This window comes from Neovison vison, chromosome 9 (genome assembly GCF_020171115.1).
Source record: "Neovison vison isolate M4711 chromosome 9, ASM_NN_V1, whole genome shotgun sequence".
In the NCBI taxonomy this organism is placed as follows: Eukaryota; Metazoa; Chordata; class Mammalia; order Carnivora; family Mustelidae; genus Neogale; species Neogale vison.
The window spans coordinates 88,777,109-88,798,077 of NC_058099.1; the positions used below are offsets into that span (position 1 = coordinate 88,777,109).

At 38.9% G+C, this 20,969-nt stretch overlaps 2 protein-coding genes across 2 annotated transcripts in view; one reads left to right on the top strand and one right to left on the bottom strand.

The window, feature by feature from the left end:
- C9H9orf57 (chromosome 9 C9orf57 homolog) overlaps positions 1 to 20,969 on the top strand; it is a 35,785-nt gene that overhangs the window by 11,887 nt on the left and 2,929 nt on the right. Inside the window, exon 2 of the mRNA XM_044264168.1 lies at positions 20,176 to 20,298. Within this exon, the coding sequence (XP_044120103.1) occupies positions 20,176 to 20,298 (123 nt within the window). The remainder of the gene's footprint in view (positions 1 to 20,175; positions 20,299 to 20,969) is intronic.
- Positions 17,243 to 20,969, bottom strand: part of C9H9orf85 (chromosome 9 C9orf85 homolog) — a 139,829-nt gene continuing 136,102 nt past the window's right edge. Inside the window, exons 4-5 of the transcript XR_006386442.1 lie at positions 20,072 to 20,248; positions 17,243 to 17,266 (exon numbers count right to left, since the gene is read on the bottom strand). The gene's annotated coding sequence lies outside the window, so the exon portion shown is untranslated. The remainder of the gene's footprint in view (positions 17,267 to 20,071; positions 20,249 to 20,969) is intronic.

The window sequence follows — 20,969 nt, forward strand, 5'->3', positions numbered from 1 at the left end:
CTCTCTCTGCCTCCCTCTCTGCCTACTTGTGATCTCTGTCAAATAAATAAATAAATAAATAAATAAATAAATAAATAACATATGTATTTGTCTATCACAGCTTTAGTTTGCTCAATTTATCACTTATCTACTATGCATACATTTTATGTATTTGGAACCTATATTATTAGAAATACACAAATTTAGTACTATTTGTCTGAAAAACTGAACTCTGTATCATTATATAATAATCCCTTTGATCTCTAGTATTATATTTTTTCTTTAAATTCTAGTGAGGCACACATATAAATGCACTGGATTTCTTTTGGTTATGTCTACTTTGATATCTTTTTCCATTCTCTTTCTCCTAACTTTATTTGTCCTTATGTTTTAAGTGTATAACTTATAAACAATGTGTAAATGTCTTTTTTTAAAAGCTACCTGAGGGGCGCCTGGGTGGCTCAGTGGGTTAAACCGCTGCCTTCGGCTCAGGTCATGATCTCAGGGTCCTGGGATCGAGCCCCGCATCGGGATCTCTGCTCAGCAGGGAGCCTGCTTCCTCCTCTCTCTCTGCCTGCCTCTCTGCCTACTTGTGATCTCTCTCTGTCAAATAAATAAATAAAAATCTTAAAAAAAAAAAAGCTACCTGATAACCTATAATCTTTAACAGTAGAATTAAGTCCATTTACATTTATTGTGATTACTAACTTACTTGGATTTATTTTTCCGTCTTATTTCAAGCTTTCATTTTTCCTGCCCTTGTTTCTCTCTCCATCCCTCCACCTCTCTCTGTCTCTGCCTCTGTCTCTGTCTCTGTTTCTGTCTCTCTCTGTCCACCTTTCTCCTTATATTTAAACTGACTATAGGTATTTTTTTCTCAGTCCATTTTTTCCCTTAACTGGTTTGGAAGATATACACCTTATTTCTATTCTTAGTCACTAGACTATAAATGGACACTTAGCTTAACAAAATACAGTCTTTACTCACCTCACATAAATATAAAGCTTTTAAAATGCTTTAACTGCAAATACCTTGCTTCCTCACATGCAATTTTGACCGTATATTTTTGCCCTATCTTAATTTTAACTCCATAACTTAAGGATTATTCATGTTTTAAAGATTTATTTATTTATTTATTTGACACAGAGAGAGAGAGAGAACGAGAGATCACAAGGAGTCAGAGAGGCAGGCAGAGAGAGAGGGGGAAGCAGGCTCCCTGCCAAGCAGAGAGCCCAATGTGGGGCTCAGTCCCAGGACCCCAAGATCATGACCTGAGCCCAAGGCAGAGGCTTGACCCACTGAGCCACCCATGAGCCCCGCATTATTTGTGTTTTATAACATCAGTATTTATTTATATATTCCTATGGTGTTTACCATAATCCTTACTCACTATTGTGTCCTGTATCTCAAACCATTACGGGGACCACTTTCCTTCTTCTTGAAATTTATCTTTTAGAACTTCGTTTGGGCAAATTTCTTTTTGGGGGAGGTGGTGGTAAACTCCATTTTTTCTTTTACTGCAAGTTCCTTCACCAATCTCCATTCTTGAAATATAGTTTTTCTGCATATACATTCTAGGTTGCTGGTTATTTTATCTCAGCACATTTTAGACACTCCTCTGCATCATCTGGGTTCTACTGCTCAGAAGTCAAGTGTCAGTGTCAATGCCGTCCTTTGTTTATGAAATGTCATTTCTCTTGGGCTACTTTTAACATCTCACTTCTATAACAGAAATCTGAAAAACCACGACTTTCATGAAATTATCAACCATAAACTTTTGAAAGTTGCTCTTCCCACATTCTCTATCTTATCTCTTTTTGTAACTTTATTTTTTACACACTTCCTATCACTTAATCTGTAAAATTTTTCATATCTTTGTACTTCTCTGCAGAATTCTGTTGCTTCTTAATTTCATTGTGTTTTTTTTTGTTTTATTTCTTTGTTCTCTGTTACTTCTTTAGATTTATTTTCTACTTCACCAAGTCTTACCTAAGCTTGAATCGTATGCCCTTTAACCCTTACACTATGTTTGACATTTAATTTATTTCTCCATCTAGATAATAAGTTCTACAGAGTCAAACAGGTTTGCTTATTTTGTTCACCACAGTAAACCCAACTGCTGGAGGAATGCATACATGACAAGTGCTCCACAAACATTTACTGAAAACTATTACATGTTATATTCCTGAATATTCAATTTGCTTTTTTTCCTCTGATCTATTTGCTCATTTTGGTTGTCTTTTATTTCTTTTTTTTTTATGATTATTTATTTATTTATTTGACAGAGAGAAATCACAAGTAGATGGAGAGGCAGGCAGAGAGAGAGAGGGGGAAGCAGGCTCCCTGCTGAGCAGAGAGCCCGATGCGGGACTCGATCCCAGGACCCTGAGATCATGACCTGAGCCGAAGGCAGCGGCTTAACCCACTGAGCCACCCAGGCACCCCGATTGTCTTTTATTTCTTGATTTATTTCTTCCTTTTATTTTGTTAGGCAGCATAAAAAACTCTTTTGGATTCTGTGTTTAATAATTCCAAATTTAAATATCTTGCAATTCTAGTTCTGCAGATTGTTTCTGCTTAACCTCATTCAAAGTAGCTTGTTTCCTCGTGTATTTTAAGTTTGCTTTAACTTTGCGGGAAGCTTTTGAGGTCTGAAATGAAGGAAGAGTCCTCCAAGGAGGATTTGTGCTGCTTTTGCTCTGTGCCTGAGGACATCAGAGGCTACTTTAAACTGTAATCCCTACGCGTGCCTGGATGGTTTGGTCCATGGAGCATGTGACTCTTGATCTCAGGGTTATGAGTTTGATCCCCATGTTGAATACAGAGATTACTTAAAAATAAAATCTTTTAAAAAGATAAATAAATAAACTACAATTCTTAACCTGTAGTTCTTAGGCAGAGATCATATAAATTCAGCCAAATCTATGGAAAATTCTTAAGAGGCGGCATTTTTCTTTCAACCCCTTCCAATAATGCCACAGAAAACACTGCAGTCTGCTTCTGAGAGGTGAGTTTTCTTTTTCTGGTTCACCCTTTGTCCAAGAACATAACTCTTTCTATGTCCTGGGTTTGTATAAGGTGATTATGCTGTAAGGTGGTAAATGTACATCCTATGTCCCAAGACTCTGCCTCCAATATCCCTTATGTTCCATAGCTCTAAGCCACCCACATCCAATGGCTTTAATATATGCAAGGGAGTCAGGGTTCACTTACTGTCTTGGTCTGCTCAGGCTGCCAGGACAAAGTATCAGCGAGTATGTTGTTTAAACAACCTATTCTCTCACAATTATAGAGGCTGGAAGTCTAAGATCAATATTTTAGTAAATTTGGTTTCTGGTTTAAAAAAAAAAAAAAAGAAACAAACAAAACAAAACAAAAACCTCTTCCTGGATGGTAGATGGCCTCATTCTCACTGTGTTTTCACGTGGACCCTCCCTCAACAACTGTGTGCAGGAGCAGGTGTTGGGGGGAGTGTGAGATCTGGTATCTTCCTACTTATAAAGACCCGAATCCTATCTTAACCTCATTTAACCTCAAAGTTACTAACCTTATAACCTCACAGTTCCTCAAAGGTCCCATTTCCAAATATAGCCACGCTGGGGGTTAGGGCTTGAACATAAAAATCTGGGGTATGGTATGAGACACAAATATTCAGTCCATAAAAATTTGGGGTACTGTATGGGACACAAATATTCAGTCCATAACATTTATCTCCATATTCTCCTGAACCTCTTTATTCCTAACCTCAGAGGATTTCCATTAGTTTCCTAAAGGGCTCATCCAATTATTTCAAAAGGTTTTCTTTTCTTTATTGTTGTTGAGTATTTTTAGATGTCACGTAGCAGACATGAGTTTCAGAATCTCTAGCTTTTTGTATTGCCAGAAAAAGACATCTCTTCTCTATGTATAATCTTGCAGTAGGCAATTCTATCCAATCTTATATACATGCTTCAAATAACACAAATTCAAATTTATATTCCCAGCCCTGAATTCCCTCCTGAGATTGGGACTCATAACCAGCTGCTACTTGATATCGTTACTTGGAAGTTTATAGAATATTTAAAAGTGATGTATCCCGGTCAGAACTCATAGTCTTTCTCCCAGATTTGCTGTTCCCCTCATTTACCTGTATCAGTAAATACCACAATAACCGCTGAACCGCTCAAGCCAAAAATCCTAGACATCAATTCTGATTCCTCGTTTTTCCTTTCTCCCCACAGGCAAGGCAAGAACAAGTCATGTCTTCCCTATTTTAAACAGAGGCCCTCAATCTGTCCCCTTCTCTCCACCTCCTTTTTTTACCACCTTTGTGCAGGCCAGCATCATGTCTCATCTGGCCCCCTCTATTGCCTCCTAACCAGGGATCCTTCTTCAACGTTCACACTCCTACGAGGCTCCACAGATCAGCTAAAGTGATCCTCACCTAACGTCTCAATAACTTAAAATCCTCCATTTGCTTCCCATTACGCTTACTTGAAAAGTCTTACTATCATTTCACAAAGCTTTAGATGCTCCGATGATTGTCTACCTCTCTGAGCGGATCATGTCCGTCTTCCCTGAGCTCCCCATACCATGCACCCTCTGGCTGTCTTTCTGTTTCTCAAGTATGCTTAGTTCATTCCCACCTCAAGAATTTTATTCTTGCTGTTCCCTTTGCAGGAACACACTTCCCCATGATTTCTGTTTCACTGAAGTCTCAGCTCAAATGTCATCTCCTCAAAAGACTATTTCTAACCACTGCGAAATATTTCCTATTTGTTCCTCTGAATACACCATCCACCCAACTCTACTCTACCCTGTTCCCTAGAAACCTGACCTTCATGGGATAAATCAGCCAGGATTCCTTGATCTCTCTTTTCATAGTTTATTTGTTCCTTTAAGATTTTATTTATTTATTTGACAGAGAAATAGAGCACAAGCAGGGGGAGCAGCAGACAGAAGGAGACGGAGAAGCAGGCTCTGTGCCAAGCAGGGAGCCTGATGTGGGACTCAATCCCAGGACCCTGAGATCATGACCTGAGCTGAAGGCAGACACTTAACCAACTGAGCCACCCAGGCGTCCCTCCGTTGGGTTTTGTCAATGGGAAGCAATGATGGAAAACAGGAGGGCAGGAGGAAAGAAGGATCTGGGCATGTATTTCCCTGGCTCTCCCCATGCTAGGTTGGTGGTTGGTGGTCACCATGTTCCTCTATCCACATTCCTAACAGCTGCCTGCTTTCATAGCTATGAACTCCCATGAGGTTCCACTAATGGCTCCTTTCCCTTATCCCTCAAGGCTCAGGTATAATTGTTGCTTCCTATTTGGGGGCCTGGAATGCTTCAGCCTCATTGTTAGTTTCCCTTCATTAAATTCTTTTTCCGTGAGCATGCCATCGTTTCCAGGGCTGCCACAATAAAGGAGCACGAACTGCACGGCTTAAACAACAGAAACTTCTGGCCTCACAGTTCTAGAGGCTACATACCCAAGATCAAGTTGTCAGCAAGGCTGGCTCCGTCTGAGAGGGCTGTGAGGAAGAATCTGTTCCATGCCTGTCCCCCAGGAAATGGTGGTCTGCTGGAAACCTCTGGCACTCCTTGCTTCTACGGGCATCATCGCACTCTGCTTTCTTCCTCACGTGATATTCTCCCTGTGTGTGTGTCTCTGCGGACAACTTTCTCCTTTTCTAAAGACACTGGCCATATTAGGTTAGGGTTACCCTAATGACCTCATCTTAATGAACTACATCTGCCATGATCTCAAATCCATTCTGGGTACAGGGGTTCTGACTTTATATGAATTGTGGAGGGGCACCATCCAACCCGTAACACCTGCTAGAGCTCTACTAGATATTTCCTATCCACCATCACTCTCTATCACATTTCCCTGTTCATTTTCTTATCGTTATTTTATGTTATTTTATTTATTTTTTTTTACATGTGTGTATATTTACTTTCTGATTTTCTTTTTCTCTCAGTAGAATGTATACTTCATGGCAAGCTGTTGTTTACCTTGTTTTTTGCTCTAACTGTATAGCATCTGACACAGAGTAGGAGACCAGTAACTACTTATTGAATAAATGAGTAAATGGCAATATCTAAATGTTGGTTTAGAATCTTACATTGCTCTAGGCTCTCATTGGTACTGTGTATGAACCACAATATTCTCATGCAACTGTAACATCTCCATCTCCCATAAAAGAAGTTCAGACTCTCTATTTAATTGGTGTCTTAGAAAGCAGCCTCATGAGGAATGAGAACACTTGGTTGTTTTTTGTTCCAGATCTCTGTTTATTTATTGTGTCACATTATGGAACTCTTGTAACCTCTCTGACCCCGAATCTCCCCAAATGAGAATAAAAATGTTTTCTATCCAGAAATATCAGAAGGCCTTTATCAGCTATGGACCCAAACAAGCTTTGCAGAATGAGGAGTGAGAAAGAATTACAAGCAATCATCATCTTTATAACGATTACGGTTATTAGGGGGATACTCTTCAGATTACAACTTGCTCTTAAGGATGTTAAGAAACACTGAAAGAAAAAGCAGCTGGCTAGTCAAATAAATTCAGGCCAGATCAGGTTAAAACAACTCAGTATTTCTCATAACTTTTAACATTTTGAAGTATATTTATATTTTCTGTGAGTATCATAAACAATTTCTCCAAACTTAAGCAACATTATTCAAACCATCTTATAGGGTGAAGCATGGGGAAATGATGAATTAGGGGTTCTGTCTAAGCTAAAGATGTCAAAGGCACACAAAAAGTATAACAGACTTTTAAACCAAAAGTAGAAAAAGAAAAGAATTTTCTAGCTCTAGATGCCAATATGTGGCTAGCAGGGTTTTCCAGCTCCAAAGCAATATAACTCAGCATTAGTCGTCAGCAAAGAACAGGATGACAGAGTTTCCACAATGAAATCCCTCCTCTTACCATAAATATTAGAGCACTTTTGAACCCTGCTCTTGTCGTCCTGGCATAAAGTTAAAATTATGCCCCTTCACATTTTTCCTTATCACAGTATCTACCAGAAAACGGAGGGAAGCTGCCAAAATGTGACTCACTAGTGGTACTCTGGAGTGTGTGCTTCTGTGTGTCCACAGGACAGGCACCAGCCCACGTATATCATACACGTTCTTCTTACTTTGGCGAAGAAATCAAGGTTGGTCAAATACTAAATGTCATTTGCTGCTACTAAGAATGTTTTATCTAAGCTGCGGGTTTAGAGTTCCTCCTTCTGCTCACTAACAACTGGGGAACTAAAATAAAGCTGCCAAGTTTATGAGCTGATAGAACTGCAGAATATTACGATCAGGCCCCTTCATAATAGAGATGAGGAAATCAAGGCACAGGGTGATGAAGTGAATTATTTAAAATCACAAGAGGTCTTTGTATTACTCCAGAGGTGACCACCCAGGGAAGCGGACAATTCTGTCCTGATTTGCCCGAGCTCTCCCAACATGTTCCAGCCTATCCAACTTTAAAGACCCTGGACTTCTAGCTAGCCTAAATTCTAGGATTTTATTTGGAAGGTGGTATCTTAGAGACCAGCTAATTCTTCCTTCAAATCTTCAGGGGAGAACTACTAAAAAAGACAGCAAAACAACCCTTAGAAAAAAACTAGGGTTTGGTCATATCCTTAGACCTTAAACGTCACCTGGGAACTAAGCCTGTACCAGCCCAAGGAGAGTCCATCCAATCCCACTGCTTGTCCTTGCTACTTATCCTTCACTTACTCTTCTACAGCCTTTTACCTGCATACTACTCCAGGAGTCTTTCCCGGGATCTTCCTTCCATCAAAGATATATCACTTTCCATATGAAAAGTTTTTACCTAGCAAAGGAAGCCATCAACAAAGCAAAAAGATAACCTACTGAATGGGAGAAGAGATTTGCAAATTATATATCTGATAAAAGGTTAATACCCAAAATATATAAAGAACTTATACAACTCAACACCAAAAGAGCAAAAACCCAATTAAAACATGGGCAGAGGTTCTGAATAGACATTTTTCCAAAGAACACATACAGACGGCGAACAGGCACAGGAAAAGATGCTCAACATCACTAATCATCAAGGAAATGCAAATCAAAACCACAACGAGATATCACCTCATACCAGTCAGAATGGCTAGTACCAAAAAGACAAGAAATAATGAGTGTTGGTGAGGATATGGAGAAAAGGGAATTCCTGTGCACTGTTGGTGGGAATATAAATTAGTGCAACCACTACAGAGAACAGTATGGAGGTTCCTCCATACTGAAAATTAAAAATGGAAATACCAAAGGATCCAGTAATTTCACTGCTGAGCATTTACCCAAAGAAAATGAAAACAGAAATTTGAAAAAGATATAAGCACCCTTATGTTTATTAAAGCATTATTTACAATTGCCAAGGTATAAAAGCAACACAAGTGTCCATCGATAGATGAATGGATAAAGAAGATGTGATACACACACACACATATATACACACAATGTGGACTATTACTCAGCCCTAAAAAAGAATTGCCATTCGTGACAATATGGAAGGACCTAGAGGGTATTAAGCTAAGTGACATAAGTCAGACAAAGAAAGACAAATACCATATGATTTCACTTATATGTGGAATCCAAAAAGGAAAACAAATGAACAAACAAACAAAAAACCCAAATAGACTCTTAAATATAGAGAATAAACTAGTAGTTGACAGAGAGGAGGTAGGGGAGAGAATGCGTAAAACAGGGAAAGGTGATTAAGAAGTACAAACTTCCAGTTACAAAATAAATAAATCACAGAGGTGTAAAGGACAACATAAGGGATATGGTTAATAATCTTGTAATAATTGTGTATGGGACAGATGGTAATCACACTGATTGCAGTAAGTACTGAGTAATGTATAGAAATGTCAAATTACTATGTTATACACCTGAAACTAATATTGCATGTTGACTATATTTCAATAATAAAAAAATTGAAAAATAAAATAAAAATGAAAGATACCTCATTAATTGGCAAACTTTTTCTGGCACCAATTATGTGCCATGCATCCTGCTAGAACTGGAGATAGCAAGACGCCATTTTTTCACTCAAGGAGTTACAGTATGGTGAGAGAGAACACAGAGAGATAATTGTTTAGTAGGGTGTTAGGTGAAGTGCTAAAGTAGAAAGGTTAGGACTAAGCTGTTCCCTCATTGTTAAGACAATGAACATACTGTCCTAACATTTCTCTCACCCATTTCCTTTCTTCTATCCCTCCAGGCTTTAGTGTCTCTTAAATGAACTAGTCTAACACTATCCTAACTTTCTCCCGGCTTCCAATCTCACCTTTGCCAACCTAACTTTCACTCTTCTACCAGAATGATCTTTTTAATTGAAATCAACATATCTGGAATATAATAGAAATGCATAAATATCTATAGAATAATTAATGTCACTCCCCTGCTTAACACAATTCAGTAAGTTCCTAAATTACAGAGAAGTGCTTGCAAACATTTCCACTGATTTGTCCCTACTGAAAAGGGGAAAGAAAACAAATAAATCCCTGAAGGTATGATTCAGTACAATGCACAAATGTAAGATGTACAGCTCGGTAAAATTTTAGGTTTGCATAAATACAGGTCCACCACTCAGATCGAATATAGGACATTTTCATTTCATCCAGAAATGTGTTCTCATGCTCCTTCTCAGGTCAATCCTCCTCCTCAGAGTTAACCACTATTCTATCTTCAATCACTATACATTCATGTTGCCGATTTTTGAATTTCATATGTTCAATGCAATCATATGTATGTACTGTGATTTACTGGAGTATCATTATTTTATATCAGATCACTTCTTCTTCTTCTTTTTTTTTTTTAGATTTATTTATTTATTTATTTTAGAGAGGGAGAGAGAGATCAGTGGAGGGGGCTAGAGAGAGATGGAGAAAGAGAATCTCAAACAGACTTCCCCGACTGTGGAACCTGATACGGAGCTCAATCTTACAATTCCGAGATCATGACCTCAGCCAAAATCAAGAGTCGATGCTTAATCAACTAAGCCACCCAGGCACCCTGGCCAGTCACCTTTTCTGGAACATCTCAGATAGAAATTTCCATCCCCAAGCTCTAAGACACCTAGTGGCCACTCTCAGGGCCCCACTCTCCATACTGATTTTTTTTTTTTTTTCTATTTCCTATAGATATCAATTAGAAAGAATCTCAAAAACAAATTCTCATTAAAGGAAAAAATATACAGATCATGTATATCAAGGAAAATATCCTCATGATTTATAACTAAGAAGTTATATCTGTATAAACATATGTTTGAGGATTGACTAATCAGATAATGTCACCTTGATTCAGGAAATTAATTGCCTAATAGTGGCCGTCAGAGCCAAAGACAAATTTGTCATCAGTATATGTGAGCAAAAGGAAAATATCCAGAAGGACTGGATGAAAAAGTACCATTAACTGAGAGCTTATCATAGTCTAGGTAAAGTGCTAGCTAAGTGCTGGGGATTTAAAAATGAATATGCCACACTATTGCTCTAAATTGGTATTACTCTTTTTTAAGATTTTGTTTCTTTATTTGATGGGAAGAGTGAGAGAGAAAGAATAAGCAGGAGGAGCTGCAGAGGGAACAGGAGAAGCAGGCTCTGTGCTAAACAGGAAGCCCAATGCAGAGCTCGATCCTAGGACCCTGGGATCATGATCTGAGCCGAAGACAAACACTTAACTGAGTGAGCCACCCAGGTGCCCCTGATCGTACTTTAAAAAAAAAAAAATTATGTCTTTACTGTCAGAATGGGACAAGATATTTGCAAACGACATATCAGATAAAGGGCTAGTATCCAAGATCTATAAAGAACTTATCAAACTCAGTGCCCAAAGAACAGATAATCTAATCAAGAAATGGGCAGAGGACATAAACAGACATTTCTGCAAAGAAGACATCCAGATGGCCAACAGACACATGAAAAAGTGCTCCACATCACTTGGCCTCAGGGAAATACAAATCAAAACCACAGTGAGACACCACCTCACACCAGCCAGAATAGATAAAATTGGGGCGCCTGGGTGGCTCAGTGGGTTAAAGCCTCTGCCTTCAGCTCAGGTCATGATCCCAGGGTCCTGGGATGGAGCCCCACATCGGGCTCTCTGCTCAGCAGGGAGTCTGCTTCCCTTCCTCTCTCTCTGCTTGTCTCTGCCTACTTGTGATCTCTATTTGTCAAATAAATAAATAAATAAAATCTTAAAAAAAAAAAAAAGAATGGCTAAAATTAACAAGTCAGGAAATGACAGATGCTGGTGAGGATGTGGAGAAAGGGGAACCCTCCTACACTGTTGGTAGTAATGCAAGCTGGTGCAGCCACTCTGGAAAACAGCATGGAGGTTCCTCAAAAAGTTGAAAATAGAGCTATCCTACGACCCAGCAATTGCACCACTGGGTATTTACCCTAAAGATACAAACGTAGTGATCTGAAGGGGCACGTGCACCCAAATATTTATAGCAGCAATGTCCACAATAGCCAAACTATGGAAAGAAAATAGATGCCCATCAACAGATGAATGGATAAAGAAGATGTGGATACAATGGAATACTATGCAGCCATCTAAATAAGTGAAATCTTGTCAATTGCGACGACGTGGATGGAACTTGGGGGTATTTGAGGGCATTATGCTGAGCGAAATAAGTCAATCAGAGAAAGACAATTATCCTATGATCTCCCTGATATGAGGGAGTTGAGAGGCAACATGGGGGGTGTGGGGGTAGGAAAAGAATAAATGAAACAAGATGGGCTCGGGAGGGAGACAAACCATAGGAGACTCTTATAATCTCACAAAACTGAGGGTTGCCAGGGGCTGGTGGGTAAGGAGAGGGGGGTGGGGTTATGGACATTGGGGAGGGTATGTGCTATGGTGAGTGCTATGAAGTGTGTAAACCTGGAGATTCACAGACCTGTACCCCTGGGGTTAATAATACATTATATGTTTATAAAATTATAAAATAAAAAAAATTTATGTCTTTGTCCCAGTAGCTCCACTTTTATAAATTTATCCTAAAAATATATTCAAACATGAACAAAAATACAATGAGAAATATCCAAATATGTGGGAATTATTAAATAAATTATACTGAGTAAATATGGTTGAGTAACACAGAACCTTTAAAAATATACTCTTAAGATATATTTAGTGAAAAAATAAATATTCAAAATATGAAGTTAACTTTTTTTTTAAAAAAAGCTGCTGTGATACAAATTATGTGTGTGTATATATGCATGAGTACATGTGCTGATAGGATATATGTATTAATACATATATCATTTGCATTTCCCCACACTATAGCTAAAAGTCCATATTTCAGAATAACTTTGTCAGTAGTAATCTACTGTTTCATCTTTGCCAACTGGATATGCCAAGATATAATGTTATTTTAATTTGGATTTTTAGATAGTAATAAATATTTTGCAAATCTTTGATTCAGAATTAATGAGGATATGACAGTAAAAGTACTAATACTCTGCTGGTTGTAGGAAAATTAACAGTTACTTTCAGGAGCAATTTGAAAGCATCTATTAAAATGTTACTTGAAGATACCCTATGACAAGCAATTCCACTTTTTAGGATCTGTCATAGAGAAACAACTTACATATATATCAAGGACATATATGAACACTGCAACACTATCATAAAAAAACAAAAATAACCTATGTCCTCATCAACCAGAGAAGGGGTGGAGGGGTGCCGGGGTGGCTGAGTGGGTTAAAGCCTCTGCCTTCGGCTCAGGTCATGATCCCAGGGTGCTGGGATCGAGCCCCACATGGGGCTGTCTGCCCAGCAGGGAGCCTGCTTTCCTTCCTCTCTCTCTGCCCGCCTCTCCACTTACCTGTAATCTCTGTCTGTCAAATAAATAAATAAAATTTAAAAAAAAAAGGGGTGGATTAGGGTTTATCACATACCAAAAAGACTATACAGCAATGAAAAATAACAAAGTCATTTTAAAGATTGACAGAGACAGAATTTCAACATTTTTTTAAATTTTTTTTAAAGATTTTATTTATTTAATTGGCAGAGATCACAAGTAGGCAGAGAAGCAGGCAGAGAGAGAGGAGGAAGCAGGCTTCCCGCTGAGCAGAGAGCCTGACGCGGGGCTCGATCCCAGGACCCTGAGATCATGACCTGAGCCGAAGGCAGAGGCTTAACCCACTGAGCCACCCAGGCGCCCCTCAACATTTTTTTTTAAATTTTTTTTGTTTATTTGACAGACAGAGATCACAAGAAGGCAAAGAGGGAGGCAGAGAGAAAGAGGAGGAAGCAGGCTCCCTGCTGAGTGGAGAGCCTGATTTGGGGCTCGATCCAAGAACCCTGGGACCATGACCAGAGCCAAAGGCAGAGGCTTTAACCCACTGAGCCACCCAGGCACCCCCAGATTTTCAACATATTTTTAAGTAAAATACAAGGGGAAAAATAATATACAGGCTATGAAACTTTTTGAAATAATATATAGGCTATAAAGCAAAAAGCAATGTTACACATATTCCCAAGTTACAAGTGTATTATGAAGATGCACAAAATAAAAAGGATAGACAAAAGAAGATGTGAGATATATATGTATGTATGTGTACACACACACACACACACACACACACATACACCATGGAATATTACTCAGCCATAAAAATAAGAATGAAATCTTGCAATTGTGATGATATGGATAAAGTTAGAGAATATTATGCTAGGCCAAATACGTCAGTCAGTGAAAGACAAATACCATATGATTTCACGCATATGTGGAATTTGAGAAACAAAACAAATGAACAAAGGGGAAAAAAGAGAGAAGGCAAACCAAGAAAACAGAGTTTAACTACAGAGAACAAATGGATGGTTACCACATGGGAGGCGGATGAGGCATGGGTCAAACAGGTGATTTCACAAGGAGAGCACTTGTGAGGAGCGCCAGGTATTATATGGAGTCTTTTTTTTTTTTTTAAGATTTTATTTATTTATTTGTCAGAGACAAAGGGAGAGAGAGCGAGCACAGGCAGACAGAGAGGCAGGCAGAGGCAGAGGGAGAAGCAGGCTCCCTGCCGAGCAAGGAGCCCGATGCGGGACTCGATCCCAGGACCCTGGGATCATGACCTGAGCCGAAGGCAGCTGCTTAACCCACTGAGCCACCCAGGCGTCCCTTATATGGAGTCTTAAATCACTATACTGGACACATGAAACTAATATAACACTGTAAGTTAGTTAACTGGAATTTAAATAGAAACTAAAAAAAATATATCCAACATTGTGATAATGTGGTTACATCTCAGGAAAACATTGGTATTGGTGGGAACATGGTTAAAGGAGATTTTAATTTTCTCAGTGTTTTGTTTCAAGAAGAATGCATTAATTTGGAACTATATATTGATTTAGAAATAAACATTATTTTTAAAAATCAAATTGCTTCCTGAATACACCAAGTTCTGCTATAAAAATTATAAGGCATTTTTTAAAAATCAAAACCAATTAATTTATATAATGGAGAGATACATGTCCACAAAGCTAGGTATATCTGAACTAGCTCATATGTCAAGCATATGTAGAGCAAACATAGAAATCTTTAGCCAGATTTACAGTTAATGAACTTAAGTGTTGATTTAGTCTCGTTAATTTCATGAGTAAGGAGCTTAAGTTCCATATACATCAGAGTGAACAAGTGATAAATTCCTGTCTGTTTACTTGGACAAGTTTTACTGTTTAAACTGTTTGGAATCTAGTGTATTAGGAACTTGCCTGGTTAGTTTCAGTTATAACAGATTTCATTACATCAGAAATTTTACTAGCTCTTAACCTTTAAAGCAATTCAGACCTAGGAAAATTCGCAAAAACCTTCAAGAAGGCAGGTAGGTAGGTCATAGATAATTAAATTTTGGGCAATCTATTTCTTTAGCTTAACTTTAATAAGTATTAACTACTGTTAACTATCATATAATGCTTTATTAAAGTGATCATTTGCAATAAAAGCATTAGTTTATAAGAAAGCCTACATAAATATTTTCCTTTAAGCTAACAGTTAAAAGGATTTTTAACAAGATATTATTCTAGAAACATAATCCAATTTCATTTTTTTTGTTTTAAATAATTATAATTGAGGAAAGAAAGTAAGGGAGGAACTGGTATTTGGTGTAAAAAAGATAGCTAAACTTAAAATACTCCAGAGCTAGGAGAAGTATTATGGTGAATTTTTGATAAAGACAAGTAATATTTTTATTTCTTTCACAAACTAAATTTATTTATACTTTCTTAATGAAATAAAACAAATTTAGGCAGTTATTTCCCTCTTCATAATAACCAGCATAAATATATAACTTTATTACTTCTTCTACAGGAAGATTTAATAGTGAGATGCTTCTTCCCTTTCCTTTTCTTTTTTTGGCTAGATATGGAAGAATGAGAAGGATTGCCTTCTGTGGTGTTTTTATCTTACTCTACCTCTTGAGTGGTAAGTCACTGACAAAACGTAAATCAAAAAGAGGGAAAATTATCTAAGAGATTGCAGAATTACAGTATCAGTGGAGGAGGACCTTAAATAACGAAATTAAGGTGCTTATAGCAAGGCCTAAGGAAGCACTTTTAAACAAGCAGTACAAGCTAACATTTACTGAGCATATACTATATGCCAGGAACTGGTCTAAACATCACATTTGCATGTGATGAGTTAAATCCTGTTATTCCCATCTTATAGATGAGAAAACTGAGCTTCTAGGTGGTGGCCCACTTGTTACTGCTATCACTAAGCTAGAAATAACCAAACGAGTCTGGAAGCTCTTATAAATATGGCAAAGAGGGGCACCTGGGTGGCTCAGATGGTTAAGCTTCCAACTCCTGATTTTGACTCAGGTTGTGATCTCAGGTTATGAAACTGAGCCCCATGTTGGGCCCCCTGCTCAGCAGCACAGAGTCTGCTTGTCCCTCTCCGTCTGCTCCTCCCAGTCTCTCTCTTGCATACTCTCTCTCTCAAATAAAATCTTTAAAAAATAGATGGCAAAGAAAACTAATTAATTAAATCAAATAAGCATAGACACAGGCCTTCTAGCACTCTTCCTTTTAAAAGAACTCTTCTCCACCCTCTCCAGCATTCCTTAATTTATAAAAGAACCAATGAAGGAGACAATAGGGCACTTTCAATTCCTTTCATAGGATTCCTAAAGCCCTTCCTACTAGACAGACATGTACGAAGGTAATACCTCCAAACAGGCATGTTCAAGCACCACTATGGGAATTCTCCCTCTCAGGGAAGTGGTAAGATAATAATGAAGACAGTTTACTCCATGCTGAACCCAGGGTTTTCTTAGAGTCACAACATTTAATGAACATATGAGTCACATAGGAATCTTGCTAAAATGCAGAATCTCATTCAACAGGTTGGTGAGTCTGCATTTCCAACAAGTTTCCAAGTGATGGAAGATATGTTGGTCTGGACACCACATTTCAATACGAAGAATCTAGAATGCATCCCACAGATAAATAAAATTCTAATAATGAGACTTGGAAACTGCGAGTAGCAAAGACCGGGATCACTAACTGCAATGCCTCCAGCACCTGGACAGCTCCTGTCACTGGGGGAAGAGCAGGGACAGCCGGTATCTGGCTAGACACGTTTGCTGCCATGGAGAAAGGAGAGCCCCGCAATTACCAAACCTCCTGATTCTTCAAGAGAAACCAGAAATCCCGTTTTTAGGAAAACTCTCCCCATTTTTTGATATTCACAACTAATTTTTGAAAGCTCTGTGCAAGTTAAACAAAACCAATCTGGCCCCTGGACCACCAGGCTGTGACCTTTGCCTCCCACACCACCCTCATTCCTAAATAGAGCACACGACAGAGAGGCAGTGGGAAACACACAGCAAAGCGTAGGTCTTAGCCGCGATGTCCATCTTTCTACCAGCTTCTCGGAAAAACCGTGGAGAGGAGCATGTGAGAAAGTGGAAAATCACAATAAGAATATCTTTGGTGTCTTGAATATCATGAAAAAATGATTCAGGGAGGGGACTGCATTAATTTGGCTGGATACACAGGGAGGATGTGAGGGTTAAAGAAGAAAAGTCAGCATAAAGAGAAACCTTGAAGCAAGGACTGACCATGAAGTAAGGAGTGGTTACTGAAAAAGCTCACCATCTGAGGCGCCTGGGTGGCTCAGTGGGTTAAGTGTCTGACTCTTGGTTTCAGCTCGGGTCGTGATGCCAGGGTCCTGGGATGGAGCCGTACGTCATGCTCCACTACCAGCACGGAGTCTGCTTGATATTCTCTGTCCATCTCCTTCTGCCCCTCACATCTGTGCTCTCTCTCGCTCTCTCTCTAAAATAAATAAATAAAATCTTTTTAAAAATAAAATAAAAATATGGGGTGTCTGGGTGGCTCAGTGGGTTAAAGCCTCTGCCTTCAGCTCAGGTCATGATCCCAGGGTCCTGGGATTGAGCCCCGCATCGGGCTCTCTGCTCTCTCCCCTCTCTCTCTGCCTGCCTCTCTGCCTACTTGTGATCTCTATCTGTCAAATAAATAAAAATAAAATCTTTTAAAAATAATAAAATAAAATAAAAATAAAAAGCTCACCATCATCATGGTTTTATAATATATATTCAAATAACTAGATAGGATTTAGAATATACCTTTAAATAATTATATGTAAAAAATTTATTGGATGTTCCCTGTTAATAAACAAAATTATAGAATAGTATAGTTCAGAATTAATCATGCAAGGAAATACATTTTACAGATAGCCTGAAGTTTTAAATTCAGTTGTCAGATTGGAACATATCATGCTATATTGATGTTAATAAAACCAAGAATAAATTTTCACTTAAAAGACACTGAAAGAAAGGAAATCGGATCTGAGAACATATTTATAAATACTCAGGCAAATGGACAGATATAGTCAACCAAAAAGCCTAAAAATTAAGGTATCGGGGGTTCCTGGGTGGCTTTTTAAAGCCTCTGCCTTCAACTCAGGCCATGATCCCGGGGTTCTGGGATCGAGCCCAGCATCGGGCTCTCTGCTCAGCAGGGAGCCTGCTTCCTCCTCTCTCTCTGCCTGCCTCTCTGCATACTTGTGATCTCTGTTAAATAAATAAATAAATAAAATCTTTAAAAAAAAAAATTAAGGTATCATCTTCAGCCATAAATCATGTCAGAGCCACGGTTTTAGGAAGAAGGTTCTGGATGCTGGGTGTGGGATCAGGAGGACAAGGACCATCTAAGAGGGAGGGAAAGAAGCTAGAGCAGATCTCCCCTAGGGAAACAGTCCATGGGCCTCAGGCAAGGCAGAGAAAGAGCTAGAATCCTATGAGATCTCCACCTCGGAGGGGCCACTGGCACTGAAGGTCTGAGCCTCACAGTGGATCTCTGAGGGCAAAGGGTGAGATTAAGATGTCCTAAGTGCGGGAGGAAAACTCAGGCACGTCTTCAAGAACTAAGCAGCCCCAGTATTCTGGACAGGCAACGGACCCAGAATCTAGTAAGAATCAAAACATCCAGAAAGAAGAGGGCAAGTTCAGGGATCCGAAGAAGTCAGGCAGTCCTAGAAACATAGTGTGCTTGCTTAGAACAAGGGCTTTAGATTGCAACAGACCTTTTTGAACTCCTGTCTCTGCTACTTGCTTAAGCTACTTAAAATCTTGAGGCTTAGTTTTCTTTTCTGTGAAATGTAAGCAGCTTTAAAACCTGCCTGGAAGGTCTCTTGTGAGAAATGATTGAGCTAATGCATGTAAATTGCTGAGCAGAGTCCCTGGCATGCGCTTAGGTATTTTTGTGGGGGGGGGTTGTTTTGTTTTTTGGGTTTTGGTTGGTTTGTTGGGTTTTTTTGTTGGTTTGTTTTTTTGTTTTTTTTGGCATATGCTTAGTTCTTAAAAACAAGTACTTGTTGATGGACTGTTGATTATGGATTGAAAGTCTGTCACGCTCAGAGAGAGAAGCAACATGAAATCTCTCCACAGTGTCTTGAGAGGAGGCTGAACTTGCAAAGAATAGTCAACAGAGGTTAATTAGCCTCATCAGCCAGATTGTTTTCTCTTAAAAGTGATATTTTCTAACCCTGAGTAAGGCAGAGGGAGATGGAAAATACAATGTACAAAATGTCTAGTAAACTCTTCTTTTGGGTTATCGATGAACAGGAGTGACACAGCAATGATCTTCCTATGTTGAAAGGTGGGAACGATGAACAATGAGACAGATTTGGTCTCAGTTTCAGAAGAACCATTGAACAATATGAGGTGTTTTTAAAGGGAATGAGTCACTAGCCATGGTTCCCTGAAGAAGTCAGTACAAAGGAGATTTCTGAATTCAGTGGAACTAGTGGTTCTCAAACACTGATCACATGCCCTCAGCTGTTTCTGCGTATCTAAAAGACACATTTCAGAGTCCCATCTCCTGCAGATTCTAACTCAGGTTGTAGGGGCTCTGGGAATCTGTGTTTATTTTAACTGCTTGTATAAATGGGATGCACAAATTTGGAAACCAAATCTTCTAGATAACAGCTTCCAATCTTACCTGTGTTGACTAAGTTCAAGAATCTCTGCTATTTCCATGTAACCAAAATGACTAACATTTTAAGCCACTGAATTTGAGTGTTGAAGATAATCAATATGTAAACATTAATCAGGCAATAAATATTCACAATCAACCACATATAATGTACTGCCTTAGACATTGAAGTAAAGGCCTAGTAGTACATGGCTGAAATTCAATTTTCTTCCTCAATAACAGGTTTGATTTAATTAGGCACTGAAGAACTCAGTGAAATTTTTTTAAGATTTTATTTATTTATTTGATAGATCACAAGTAGGCAGAGAGGCAGGCAGAGAGAGAGGAAGGGAAGCAGGCTCCCTGCTAAGCACACAGCCCGATGTGGGGCTCAATCTCAAGACCCTGGGATCATGATCTGAGCCAAAGGCAGAGGCTTTAACCCACTGAGCCACACAGGCGCCCCAAACTCAGTGAATTTTTACCAACTAAATTGTTTAGACCACCTGGCTTCATACCTAATTAGTATCTGTTCTGGGGATTTCTAATTCATGAATATAGCATATGCTTTGACATATCCCCCATTTTCAAAATAAAAATAATTATAATTTATATGAGTTTTTAGAATTTTAAAATATTGCTTACCTGTTCAAGTTGAAAATCACCATTATCACTTTCTCTCTCTCTCTCTCTCTCTCACTGGTCTCACTTCTATTTTCCCTTACTTCTTTTTTCTCCCATCTTTGGAGATGTTGGGGGTATACTTTGTAGATTATGCAACCTTTCAATGCCCTTCCATGGATGTCTTTTGGATTTTGGAACCTGCAGAACAAAACCTGGTCAGTATTGTATGAAACAGACTCACATAAGAGGTAAGTCTTGACACTTACAAAAAAAGTTATTGGAAACGAGTATAGGAAAAATCCTTTTATAAAAGCAAACATTCACCAAACATTACTGCATGCCAACTGCTGTACTAAGGGCTTTACTGGGTTACATTTTATAAACAAAACAATGACGTGAGCTGGATCTTGTCATTATCCCCATTTTATTTTATTTTTTTTAAGATTTTATTTATTTATTTGCGAGAGAGAGAGAAAGTAAGAGAGAAAGCAGGAGTGGGGAGGAGCAGGAGGAGAGGGACAAGCAGACTCCTCCCTACTGAGCACAGAACCCACCGTGGGGCTCCATCTCAGGACAGTGAGATCACGGCGTGAGCCAAAGCCACAGTCAGATGCTCAACTGACTGACCCAGCCACCCAGGTGCCCCAAGGATCTTGTCAGTATTTTCATTTTAAAGATGAGAAACCTGAGGCTTAGGAAGATTCAGAAATGTGCATGGTGTTTCACAGGCAGTAAGCATTGAAGCCAGGATGCAAATGCACATGCTCCGATTCCAGAGCCCGGGCTCCTAGAGAATGTACGAAGTGCTCCATGGATACCACGCCCAGAAGCCAGTCTCGTCTGCACGGCTTAAAGAGTAAATGCAAAGATCTGAAAGATGAAAATGTTAGGAGAAAATCCTGAAGAAAGTATCTGAAGT